The 13,246-nt window shown below is 48.8% G+C and overlaps 1 protein-coding gene across 1 annotated transcript; it reads left to right on the top strand.

The window, feature by feature from the left end:
• Window positions 1-9,008: 9,008 nt before the first annotated feature.
• Window positions 9,009-13,004, top strand: LOC144178884 (uncharacterized). The gene has a single exon (XM_077707038.1). The coding sequence runs from the start codon at window positions 9,217-9,219 to the stop codon at window positions 10,012-10,014; it is 798 nt and encodes a 265-aa protein (XP_077563164.1). The 5' UTR covers window positions 9,009-9,216; the 3' UTR covers window positions 10,015-13,004.
• Window positions 13,005-13,246: the final 242 nt, after the last annotated feature.

Here is a 13,246-nt window from a genome sequence, read left to right as displayed (position 1 = left end):
TCGTAAGAATATTATTTTTTCTTGACCTTGCCGTTACATTTTCCTTTTCGCTTCAATTTTAGCCTGCTTTTAGTCCTTATAACTAGATGATTGATGCCAGAATTATGACATTTGTCCACTTCAGATCCCGATTAGTTTTAGCGTGGCATCGCATGTTTTCTTCTCAGATTCCCTTATTTTCCGGCCGATTTCGGCGCGGTCTTCGATAACCGAGCGTTCTTGATGGGTTAAACTGATGTCTAAGGACACGTAAAGGTACACACTCACTCTTTTTGGACGTTTTCCAGAATTTTCTTGGGAGCTTTCCCGAAGCGGCCCGAACCGAGAGATGGCGCCAGGTGTATACAGGGTGTTGTGACGATAATTGGAACACTTTAAAACTTTTTCCTGAGCGAACCGCCGCTCTGTTCGCGCTCAAATTTGCCACAAAGGTAGCATTTTGCGGTCTATTTTGTTTGATACCGGAAACAATGATGGTGCTTACCTGTGTATTCTGAAAATAAATAAAAACGATTTTCGCCATTGGGAAAATGGCGGATGATTTGGACGTGCGAGCCAGCGCAAGTTGATATTGGAACGACGGAACCACCTGCAGAGTGAAACGCACGTTTGCGATTCACGTACGGAGCCTAATGATGCAGCAGACGATCAGAAAATGCTCCTAGAAATGAGCTAGCAGACGATCAGAAAACCCGGTTTTCGGGCTCGCACGTCCAAATCACCGCTATTTTCCCACAGGCGAAAATGATTTTTATTTGTTTTCAGGATTAACAGGCCAATACTGCCGTTGCTCCCGGTGTCAAACAAAATAGACCACAAAATGCGACCTCCGTGTGAAGTTTGAGCGTGAACCGAGCGGCGGTTTGCTCAGGGAAAAAATTTAAAGTGTTCCAATTACCGTCGCAACACACTGTATATGAATAACTCGTATTATCTTCGATCCTTTTCACGCAAAGCACATTAAAAATTGGCCGCTTATCCGTTAGCTTCGCTACAAATGTCGCCGAAAGACGGTAGTCTTCTGCAGCCACTACCACGTAAGTACTCCCCCTCTTTGTTCCCAGCCCTCACGTGGTTCCTCTTCCCTCACGCTCCTCGCGCGATAAATTGAATGAAGGTTTACTCAACGTAATTCAATTTTCTCGAATTCGCGCTGCTTCCAGGCCATCCCTTAGGACGGCGGGCATGCTGTTTTTATCTTTTGTTTCTTGTTCTGTTTTGAACAGCATGAGCAGGAGCTCGGTTTTCTTTGTGCGCGATTTTTAACGCGTTCTTTCTTTCACTTACTATATGAAAAAACACCAAATCGTGTACTTTAACTAAAAGAACGCGGGGACTACTGGTTAAGTACCTACTTGAAATTTTGCCCGAAATGTGGGTGAGTTTTCTATGACGCTAAACATGGGGATTTGTATTACTACGCCAGCCGTTTTAGTCTCTTGGAACGGTTCTTCCCATACATATTTCTTTGGGGGTAAATTGTTCAGCTTTTGGTCGGAAGGCTGAATCGAGGGACAGACAGACAGACAGACAGACAGACAGACAGACAGACAGACAGACAGACAGACAGACAGACAGACAGACAGACAGACAGACAGACAGACAGACAGACGGATAGACAGACAGAACAAAAATGTGGCAGTTAAGTCGCCCAAAAAACGACTATCGTGTTTTCAAATGTTTAGCTTCGAGGGCGAGACTTGACCCTCATTTACGACTGCTGCCGCAGCGACGACCGTTTTCGAATCCTCCGCTTAAGCTCGGTAGTTTTGTGTGAAATGCTTACAAGCGAAGTATTATGCCATCTTTTTGTGCCTTTTTCCGGAACACTGGATGGGGGGGGGGGGGGGGGGTAGGTTCTACGCGCTTACATTCAGTAGAACGTAGTTCGCCCATATTGTGAAACGTGACGATTTGTTTTGTGAAACAGACCAAACATTTGTAGCTTGTGCGTGGTGCGTGCAAAAGAAGTTACTCGATAGAGAACATCGCTCCGACGACAAAGTCAAGCATAACAAAACCAAAAAGAATTCCAAGAAATGTCTCCCAGGATTGCTTTGGGGAAGCGAAATGTATGCTCAGTCAATCTGCTAAAGCTACGTGCACGTGGAAGGAGCAAGAGCTTGTAGCCATTATATCATACAAACTCGCCTTATTGGCTAAAATCAATTAATTTTAACTATCTTCGACTTACATCTGGACATTGTTGGACCGGTCGAATGTGGACACCTAGGAATGTAGAAGACTGCGAAACAAGGAACGAAGGTCACCACAGCAGTGTTCATCAGTTACCCGCAGCCCCAGGCGGAAGCTTTGTGGCACGCCAAAGGCCAGCTGCGCAGCTAATACTGCCAGGACTTCAGCAGTGCGCGAGTTTTTCCCCGCCTCCACGAAACTCGACGGAGTTGTTCCTCATCCAAATGATGCAATGTAGTGGGATATTCACGCAAGATTGTACCGTTTTTGCAAGATTTACAACAAAGATTGTTATTTTCCTTTCACATTACCATGACAGCCGCATATCGGGAAAGATCATCAAGCGGAGAGGTAATATTGAGCAAGACATCGCTAAATGACTTTGGTTAGGTCCATTGCATACTATAACAGTATAGCTGCACGCGTGACCGCGATTCACTTTCTTTGGAAGTAAGCAGGTGGCCCCCAGCTGTCTTTGGCTGGCCTGAGCATATACGTACCTATGATAGCAATGACGCAACTCGGTCGTTTCTTTGCTAGACTGCAGTAGGGCGTCAGCACGTCAACATAAATTATTGCAGCTTGGCTGTTTATAATGGAGGACACTGTGCTGAAAACAAAGCAGTCGCGAATAGTTGAAAGTACATATCATAGTAATGCAGTGGGAGCTCCTAAGAATAACATATAACGCCAAACATCCCCTCTCTTTCTTCCTCTGAATTGTTAGCTCTCGCGTTCGGCTGCCATATATAGTTTTATAAGCTGGCGCCCTCAAGGGCGAAGCTTTGTGGTGGGATTAGAAGTCGGGCAGAATGCAGATTCACCGCCCTGATGACCTCCCCATTGACAAGGAAGGTTATTCACTTTTCCTCACCTTGAATTTCCCCACACGCTCCCGACCAGCATCTACTGGCTACACCTCGAATCGATAAAAAGATCGCCATAAACACAAAGCTTGGAAAAAACGTTAAAAAAGTAACAAGCGAATTTCGCAAACGTTACAAAAAGAGAAGCGAATAAAAAGCGAATATTATCGCGACAAAAACATCGAGTTTCCGTGTTGGTATCATAAATGGGAAAAATTATTTTTCCAACTTCGCTGTTTTCACCACGAAGTACTTGTGCCAGGGCAAACGTACGCGGTGACATTGGCATAAATGAAAATTACGTCAGCGCAATCTACTGTTTTACAAACATACTTCTAACACGCGCCTTAAATGTTATTAAAAACCATTCAAGCAGTAGTGCACGTAAGGCCTCCACGGCCATTCGTCCTTAACCATCTTGCACCCATTATCAATCCGATCGGATGCAACACTGGTGTTTAAAGGGACTCTGCAACACTTCCAGTAAACGCTCTCACTCCTCACTTCGCGTGTGGAAGCACTGCGAAAGCTATAGTTATCGCAGGCACGAAGCGGCGCCGCGTGATTTGCTCGTCGCAGCAGATACGCCTTTCGTTTCTGCTAAGATTTTGTTGCTTTTTTTTAAAAAAGTGGCTATCGATTACTTTCATTGCTACAACTGAAGGAAACCGACCAAAAGCCGCTGCACCGCTGTAATCACATAATTTGAGCGCTCGAAGGACGCCAAAACCGGGAAAAGAGGAAATTCTTTCGAGAAAGTTTCTAAGTTCTCCGATGGGCAGATATAAGCAGTTTTTTTCTGCTGCAGCACTTTGTGGCCCCTTATTCCAAGTACTGAGTGTGTTTGTTGACTACGTTCCGAAAGCATTTATTAAAAGAAAGTCGAAAAAATTGTTGCAGAGTCCCTCTAAGAGCTCCTGCAGACAGTGCTTACCTTGTACACGCTCCGACAATACCAGCGAGAAAGATGCCACGCAAGCCAGGAAATCCCGAAAAATTCTCTTTGATGTAATGAGGCACAATCTGTGAAGCAGCATTTGAATAGAACACATTGTAAAACATAGAAACTAGGTAGACGGCTCGATACCAAATGCCTATTGGGCGCGATTCCCCGCGAGATCGGCCAATAGGTGGCGACAGCACCCCGCTGCTAAGGTCCCTGAAATTACTAAGGTAGCGCCATCTTTAGATCTCGCCGCCTTTCGCCCTCGCCCGCGCTCCTTTCGTCCTTCGTTTTTTGCCATTTTCTTTTTCGCCGGCGAACGCCGCGCGCCATTGGCCAACGGCCAGTGACGTAATACCTCGTCCCCGCGTTGTTTGTTTTTTCTTCTCTTCGCCGCCACTGTCCATTTAAATTCGCCATTTTAGGCTCAGCTGCATCGGAGCAGGCCTTAGCTCCATTCGATTCAGAAGGGGTGCACGGCAACGTTGCAGAGGAAGTTCTCTGGTGCCGGTGCAATGCAGCAGCGTGGTTCCACGGTGCCGTGCATCACGGTTGCACCGTCGAGCGAGGTGCAGGCATAGTCGTCTGCTAATCATCCTCGCCTGTCGTCCTCTACAACTGGATGTTTACGGCCATCTGGGTTGCGTCGTACGCATCAGCGGCGACGCAAAGTTTGTCCCACGCATCTTAGAGCTCGACGGACATTTTCACGCGGTCGCCGCAACTGCCGGTAGCCGCCTGCCAACCCGCAACGCCCGAACGCGAATCGAGCGCTTTGGTGCAGCGCACCGTGCAACGATGCAGGCGTTGCAGGGAATCGCGTCTGAATCGAATGGAGCTGTTATCGAAGCCGCCAGCGTATAACAACCGATAACAACCGAAGAGTCAGCTGCTCGTTTCAAACAAGTGTTGCGTCCGCGTCACTTTCTGTAGCTTCGCTCGCGATGCCGAGTTGTGCCTTCGGCTGCTCGAATAAGGTCAGCGCAGTCACGGCCAGCTCGGCTGTAGCAAGCTGTAATTTATCAAAGCCCACACATGAATCAATGTTAGCTGTACAGCATGAAAAGGATTCACAATTGCGCTTGTTAGCGCGCTTCTTGCCTTGGAATACGGTAGTTATTATAGAATTGGGCGCTACAGCTAATTGTAAGCTGAGCGCATTCTTTAACTGCGCGTTCTTTGTGCGAGCCTGTTCCAGATATGCCCGACAGGGCCGTACGCGAAGTAATTGTGAACGCCAATCGCACAAACATTGCTATGCCACGGACGCACTGCCAAAAGTACAGCCGACTTGGGCGAGGCCAATGAGGAGACGCGAGAACTTTGACCTTGACAGCAGCCTATAACGACGTGAAGGTGACATATATTTTGCAACAGCGTCAAAGCACCGTAAATTGCACGAAATAAAGGTGGCATGAATGTCAGTAGCTAATGCGGGGCGCATACTGAGCGCTGCCTAATTATCTACAACTAACGCAAAAAACGCGAACGCAAAAAAGCCAGCGCAGCGCTCGAACTGCCGCGAACCAAGGTCACCGCGAACCATGCGCAAGCCCTCTGTGCAGCGCTTGCACGACCACAATTTAATCACGCAAATGCAAGAACGGAATTACTGTAACTGAGCAATTTGAAACGTCCACGTTCGATCCTTTCGCGTTCATGAACTATCCTGAGCATGCCGCACACGTAAACAAACACCGCGCTGTCCGTATCCGCCCGCGGCATCCACGCCGCAAATATCCCCTTCTAGACAAAAATATACAACAAAACAGTCTCACTTAATGCGTGTTGGTAAAACGGGGCTCTAGAAATACTATTAATGCTACCAAAAAGCGATTGCTGCGCGAAAACAAGAGCAAACTGCACGAAAAACTGCAGCGAGCGGCCCGAAGCGTTGCGAGGGCATCTGCTCTGAGGAAGCCAACAAACATGGCGGCCCCGCCGCGGAGTTAAAGGGACCGCGGATCCGCGGGTGAGGGGAGAGAAAAAAGAGGAGGGCAGCGGAGAAGGAGGGAGCAGTTGGCGCTACCTTAGTTATTTTAGGGACCTTAGCTGCTTGTGTGGATGGTCCGCTGAGCGGCAGCGGGGAAGTGGACACGGGAGCAGTTCCGGCAGCATGTTTGACGCTCCAGGCTTTTGAATTTCGCGTGCCTTCATCATTCCGCTGTTACTGCTCTGTTCGCCGGGATCATGTGCAAAATGTGGGCCCCCGACGCAGCTGCTATCGCCGAACGAAGGAGATTTCCAACCACCACCGTTTTGCGACGTCTCCATCGGGTCTCTTAGCCTGGTGCGCCCATTCATCTGCGCGCCAGCGTCATCGAAGTCGACACCTACGGCACCAGCTGATTTAAAGGGATGGCCGGCCGACAGTCTCTTCAGTAGGCACGGGAGCAGTTTCGGGAGCATGTTTGACGCTCCACGCTTTTGCATTTCGCAGGTGCGTAAGCAATTCTTGTTATATGCTAAAAGAAGCGACAACCGTTGCTCGCTTGTTCTCCCTTGCACTGAAGTGTTTTCTGAAAGTATTTGGGACAGCATTTCTATGATGCTACTTTTGATATGCTCTGGTTACGGAGAATTGAATACTGGGCCGTATAATACTCGTTCCGGAGCCCCGCTCGAAGTTGAATCGTTGCCAGACAACCCATCCGAGCAAATGACCGCAATATTTACTATACTAAAAGATGTCCAAGCGCGTTCTGTGCAGCCCGCTAACAGTCAGGCCGATCTTGCGGCTGACATAAAGGCAATCTAAGCTGGGAAAATAAAACACACACCTCCACGCCGTGAACGATGCCGAGGGTGCGAAGCACTGGGACGGAAGTTGAGTGACAGTTTATGGTTTTTGCTTTGTTTTTCCACTTTGTACCCTTTGAAATTCGCGCTCTTTGCTACTGCAGTTTGCGGCGCTCTTCCCAGATGGCGCGCAGATGATACGGCAGTGTGCGCCGCTATAGGCACTATAGCGCCGCTCTCGATAAATGGCTTACGCTGCTGTGCGCACGGACAACTCCAGACAACGGTACGGACGCTGCGAGGTCCTAAAGGGCTTTGCCCTTAAAAAACATAGAGAACAACTTTTGCGAAGTATAGAATCGGCTCGATGCTTTAGAAGTAAAAACTAAAGCGCTAGATTTCGCAACACAGTCACCCAGGAATCCGAGTGAAAACACTAACAGCTCAGGTTGATTCCCTGCAGCTGCGAATGAACGAGCTAGAAGACAGGTCGCGACGCAATCGTCTTTTATTTGAAGGCATTCCCGGTTACCGTGAAAATTGTGAAGAATGTGAGCCGAAAGTGCTTAAAGCACTGACCGCTGTGCTTGATCCGTTGCCATGTGGTGCAATAGAAAGAGCCTATAGAAAGAGCCATGTTGGCATGTTTTCGAATAACAAATGTCGCTCCATTATTGTCAAGTTTGCTAGCATTAAAACAAAAGATAATACACTTGGGGTCCTTAAAAGCTGAAAGAGAAGGACGTATCTGTTTCTGAAAATTTTTGTTTCTTCACACGTCAGATCCGTAAGAAGCTTGCCTCGTACGCAAAAAACCAACCGGGTGAGCCCGCATTTCAACTACGCTACAAAACGCTAGTAATCAACAAAGAACAGTTCACGTAGAGCTCAGCCACACACAACGTAACCGTTACTCAGCAAACAGCTCGTCTAACTACGCGAAACGTGAACCCCTCTCCACGACAGCCATCCTAGGAGTCTCTGATGGAGGCGAAAAGCAAAAACGCCCGTGTGTACGAGATTTCGGCGCACGTTAAAGATCCCCAGGTGGTCAAAATTAATCCGGAGCCCTCCACTACGGCGCGCCTCATCGCCTGCGTTGCGTCGGCGCGTTAAACCCTACAATCAATCAATCCGCCCTCCTAGGAGGACTCGAGGAGCAGTGAACATAATCTATCCAACATATCTGTTCTGTTTTGTAACATCCGTAGTATCTGCAACAAACGATAATCATTGGCATCCGCCATTTACACCTGCAACCCTGACATCTTAGTATTAACAAAAACAAGGTTGACATCGCAAAAGTCCGAGAATGAAACATTTTTTTCGGCTCATCAGTTCTCAATCTACTGCTGTGACCGCACAAAAGGTCAAAGCGGTGGTTATGCTAGCCATTTCCAACAACTTATCTTTATCATACATACATGTACAGAGTGACTTAGAGACTGTCATAGCAGTTGTCGAACTAGGTTATAAGGATGTAGTCTTAGCCGTCTGTTATCGCCCCCCAACGCACAGTACCACTTTTGTTAACGAGCGACGTGAAGTTAGAGTGGTTTCGTGTGCGAGTTGGTCATTCATCGTATAAGTAAGCGCGAAACGAACAAGGACGAACGAAGTGAACAGGACACGGCGCCGTGTCCCGTGCCCGTTCACTCCCGTTCGTCCTTGTTCATTTCGCGCTTAGTTACACGATACATGATGTTACTTACTGTGTTCGAACCCGGTATCCGAATCTTCCCGTGTTTTTGCTCCGTGATTTTAATTTTCCCAACATAACCTGGTACACAGATTCCCCCATTATTCAATTCAATTCAATTCAATTCAACTCTTTATTTTTTCTTTGAGAGGAAGGGGCTGGAGCTATAAGCTGTGAGTGCAGCTTGACAAAGGCTCCAGCCCCGTATACAATGGCATCAGTGTCGGCGGTACGACACTCGTCATAGGTAAAACATAATCGAGATACCGTAATTACCCGATTCTAACGCGCGCCTTTTTTCCGAAAAAACAGGCCGAAAAATCGCATGCGCGTTAGAATCGGATACGAAACCGAAACTGCCGAAACAGCGGAAATTTCGTCCCACCCATCGCCATCGCCATCTCAAGATGGCGCCAAAGCCTTTGGCAACATGGAGGAAGACTTCCTTCATGTTTAGCAACAATTTTTCGAACGGAGGAAGCATAAGCGCCTATGGTTTTCTATCGGCGTTCACACAAATCGTCAAATCGTTCCACTTGCGCACTTGATAACTGTCGTGTCGCGATCGTGTTATCAGCGCAGCGGTTGGCTAGCAGCGCGTGCGCAGCAGCGACGCTTTGTGTATAAATTGGCGCACCCGGCTTGGGTGCGCGTCCTTCAGTTGTGAGGCTGCCAGTGCGCGCCTCGGGAAATAAAGCAACGTTTTCCACGCTTGCCCGGATGCCGGTTACTACAAGTGGCGACGAGGATGGGATCCGCACCGAGCTTCTAAAATGACTGCGCCCGTTGTGCACAGCAAAACCGTCGGCACGTTGCCGGAGTTCCAGCCGGACAGCGGTAATTTCGAGGTGTACTTGGAACGCTTCGAATTGTTCGCTGCCGCCAATGACATCGCTGCAGAGAAGAAACTGCAAGTCTTCTTAACGGCCATAGGGGAAACCGCCTATGTCACGCTCCGGAGCTTACTGCTGCCCAAGACACCGGCCAAGGCATCGTACGTGGAAGCGGTGAGTGTGCTGAAGAAACATTACACTCCAAAACGTTCACTGGTCGCCGAACGCTATCGGTTCAACCAACGCCAACAAGCGCCACATGAAAGCGTGGCAGACTTCATAGTGGAATTGAAGAAGCTGGCTTCGACATGCGAGTTCGGCAATTTCCTGAACGACGCTCTGCGGGATCGGCTGGTGGCGGGATTGCGCACTGAAGCCGTACGCTGCAGGTTACTTGCCCTTCCGGACGAAGAAATCACGTGGGAGCATGCGTGCAAGGTCGCCATCGCCATGGAAGCAGCGAGCCAGGACACGAAAGAGATGCTGCAACCAAACAAGTCGGGAGCATCTTCTGACAGTACGGAAGTGTACTGGCAACGAGGGACGCAGAAATCTCCGCAAAAAGGAAAACCAAGCAAAGTGGGACGAAGAAAAACGAGCCCTGCTAAGAAGGCGTCGCAAGGGACTAAAACGAGCTGTCACCGGTGTGCAGGACACCACCCTCCTGTGAGTTGCCCTTTTTTGACTAGTGACTGTTTCAAATGTAAAAAAAAAGGGTCACATTGCGAAAATGTGTAAAACGAAACTTGTGCATAGTGTAGAGCCGCAGGAGGCTAGAGATTTGCTTACTTTGTGTCACGTGAACCGTTCCGACACACCCCCATTTAGAGTAAACGTTACGATAAATGGGAAGGTAGTTCCTATGGAAATTGATACGGGTGCGACCGTGTCGATTATTTCGGAAGTAGAGTGGGCGAGGCACTTTCCTAATGCCAGTTTCACGCAAGAGGATGTGAAATTAATGACATACAACGGTACGCCTGTCGCGGTTGCTGGAGTAGCCGACGTAACAGTTGAGTATCAAGGACAGTGTTTCAAATTGCCTCTGGTGATTGCTAAAGAGTCTGAAGGCGCAAGGATGCCTACGCTGTTCGGCCGAAATTGGCTTTCAAAGATAAAACTCAACTGGCGTGAGGTTTTTTCCGTGCAGGCATTGGAAAGGGAAACGCCCCTCACTGAAAAGTACCGTGATGTATTTAATGCTGGTTTTGGTGCTATCAAGGGTTTCAAAGCAAGCATTGTACTTAAAGAGAACGCATGCCCAGTGTTCTGCAAAGCGCGATCAGTGCCATACGCCTTGCGCGAGCGAGTCGAGCAAGATTTCGCTAATCTCGAAAAAGCGGGGGTAGTGTATCGGGTAAGGCACAGCAAGTGGGCGACGCCTCTTGTGATTGTTCCAAAGAAAGACGGAACAGAACTTCGGCACTGTGGGGATTACAAAATCACAGTAAATCCTGCAATTGAAGTCGATCATTACCCCTTGCCGCTGCCCGAGGATATTTTTGCCACACTTGAAGGCGGAACCGTGTTTTCTGTCATTGATCTGTCGAAGGCGTACCTTCAGCTGGAACTGGATGAGCAAGCACAAGAATTGCTCACCATAAACACTCACATGGGCCTTTTTAGGTTCCGTCGCTTACCTTATGGCGTAGCGTGTGCTCCAGCAATTTTCCAAGCTGTAATGGATCAAATCCTGCAAGGTATGCCCGGCACTGCCTGCTACTTGGATGACATTGTCATAGCCGGAGTAGACTACAAGCAGTGTTACGACAGAGTGGAGGAGGTGCTAAGGCGCCTGAGTGAACATGGTATCAAAGTAAATGCCAAGAAGTGTAGGCTCTTTCAGCAGCGCATAACGTATTTGGGGCATGACATTGACAAAAATGGTTTGCACCCTACGGCCGAAAAGGTCGTGGCCATCAAAGAGGCGCCGAAACCTACTAGCGTGACGCAGCTGAAGGCCTTTTTGGGCTTGGTAAATTTCTATGGAAAGTTCCTGCCAAATTTGGCTACGATTCTAGAACCGCTGCACGACTTGCTCCGCAAGGACAGCAGATGGCATTGGTCGCGTAAGTGCGACGAGGCATTCGCAACTTGCAAGAAAATGCTGTCCGACAAAAGCGTCTTGCAGCTCTACGATGTAAAAAAGCCACTGCAAATCACGTGTGACGCATCGGAATACGGGCTAGGGGCTGTGTTATCGCACGTTGAAAACGGGAATGAAAAACCCATCGCTTTTGCTTCACGGTCGTTGTCCCCGTCCGAGCGTAACTATGCGCAAATAGAAAAAGAAGCCCTGAGCATAGTTTTCGCGGTGAAGAAATTTCACAAGTATCTTTACGGGCGAGATTTCAACGTGTTAACGGACCACCAACCCCTGACAACCCTGCTTGATCTTAAACGGCAGGGCAGCGCTGTTGCAACTGCAAGAGTGCATCGATGGGTCACATTTTTGGCGAACTATCGCTACAAGATAAAGCATAAGCCAGGGTCGGCTATCAGTCATGCGGACGCGTTGTCTCGCTTGCCGCTGCCGGACACGGACGACCACAGTGAAGATATTTTTTATTTTGCGCCACTGAATGAGTTGCCGCTGACAGCGAAAGATATTGAGCGCGAAACTGGACAGGACAAACTGTTGAGTGTCGTTCGTGACATGATATGGCACGGCTGGAAAAAAACTGTACCCGAGCAGTTAAAGCCATTTTGGTTGCGCCGGTTTGAACTCAGTGTAGATAACGGATGCATTGTGTGGCTGAATCGCGTAGTTGTGCCGCAGTCCTTGCACAGTGTTGTCTTGGGGTTGCTGCACGCACAGCACTTAGGGATAACTAAAATGAAAGCGGTAGCAAGGTCAATGCTATGGTGGCCAGGCATGGATAGCGCCCTGGAAGAAACTGTGCGGAAGTGCCAAATTTGTCAGTCTGTCCTTCCTGAAGCTCAACCTGTACCTTTGACACCATGGCAAGTGTGCCAAAACCCATGGGAAAGAGTACATCTTGATTTTGCAGAAGAAAAAGGAAAAATGTTTCTGCTAGCCATAGACTCCTACTCCAAATGGTTGGAAATTAAACCTATGGGTGTAACAACTGCCGCGAAGACGATTGAAGTTGTGCGATCTTGGTTTTCTGCGCATGGACTTCCTCTGGAAGTGGTAACTGACAATGGTCCGCAGTTTCGTGCACAAGAGTTCGAAGACTTTCTTTCATCGAATGGTGTTAGGCACACACTGACACCCCCCTATCATCCGCAGTCTAACGGAGCTGCGGAGCGCGCGGTGCAATCCACCAAGAAAGCACTACTCAAACAGAATCTAGAAGATTCTGAAAAAGGCACTACGAGGTCTCTTCAACACAGACTAGACAACTTTTTGTTTTCTTACCGCACAACTCCTCACACTTTTACGGGAAGGACACCCGCGGAATTATTCCTGCGAAGGAAACTGCGGACCAGGTTGTCGTTGCTACGGCCAGACACTCGAAATGAAATGGTTGTGAGGAGGGAGAAAATGAAAACTCTGGCTGACAAGCGAAGAGGTCGGCCCCGAGTGTTTGCTGTGGGTGACAGTGTGTTGGTGCGTTCTGTGCGCGGTGATGTGGTGAAATGGTGGCTTGGCAGAGTGACGCGTGTCAAGTCTCCGTCAACCTATTTGGTGTGCGTCGGAAACAAAGTGAGGTTCGTGCACGCTGACCATCTGCGACCATCCTGCGTTGAATCGACCAATCATCCAGACAACCACCCTGAATGCGAACTGCCTCATGCACCTGACGTGGTCCCTGCTGCACTTACAACGGAACGCCTTGCCGAGCCGGCTACACGTGCCACGGTAGCGCCGTCGGCCAGCAATGAAGAAGCGGTCACTTTGCGGAGGAGCAACAGGGAACGACGACCACCGGACCGTTTGACCTACGATAGTTTTTAGAATTGTGCAGGGAGGGAGTGTCGTGTCGCGATCGTGTTATCAGCGCAG

This window comes from Haemaphysalis longicornis, unplaced genomic scaffold, assembly GCF_048455015.1.
Source record: "Haemaphysalis longicornis isolate Haplotype H1 unplaced genomic scaffold, Haemaphysalis longicornis Haplotype H1 scaffold_1, whole genome shotgun sequence".
Lineage (NCBI taxonomy): Eukaryota > Metazoa > Arthropoda > Arachnida > Ixodida > Ixodidae > Haemaphysalis > Haemaphysalis longicornis.
Note: the sequence above shows the minus strand (reverse complement) of the source record. Positions and strands in the feature narration are given on the sequence as shown.

Excerpts from the sequence above, each read along its gene's own strand:
- LOC144178884 (XM_077707038.1), top strand. The coding sequence starts at position 9,217 with ATGACTGCGCCCGTTGTGCACAGCAAAACCGTCGGCACGTTGCCGGAG.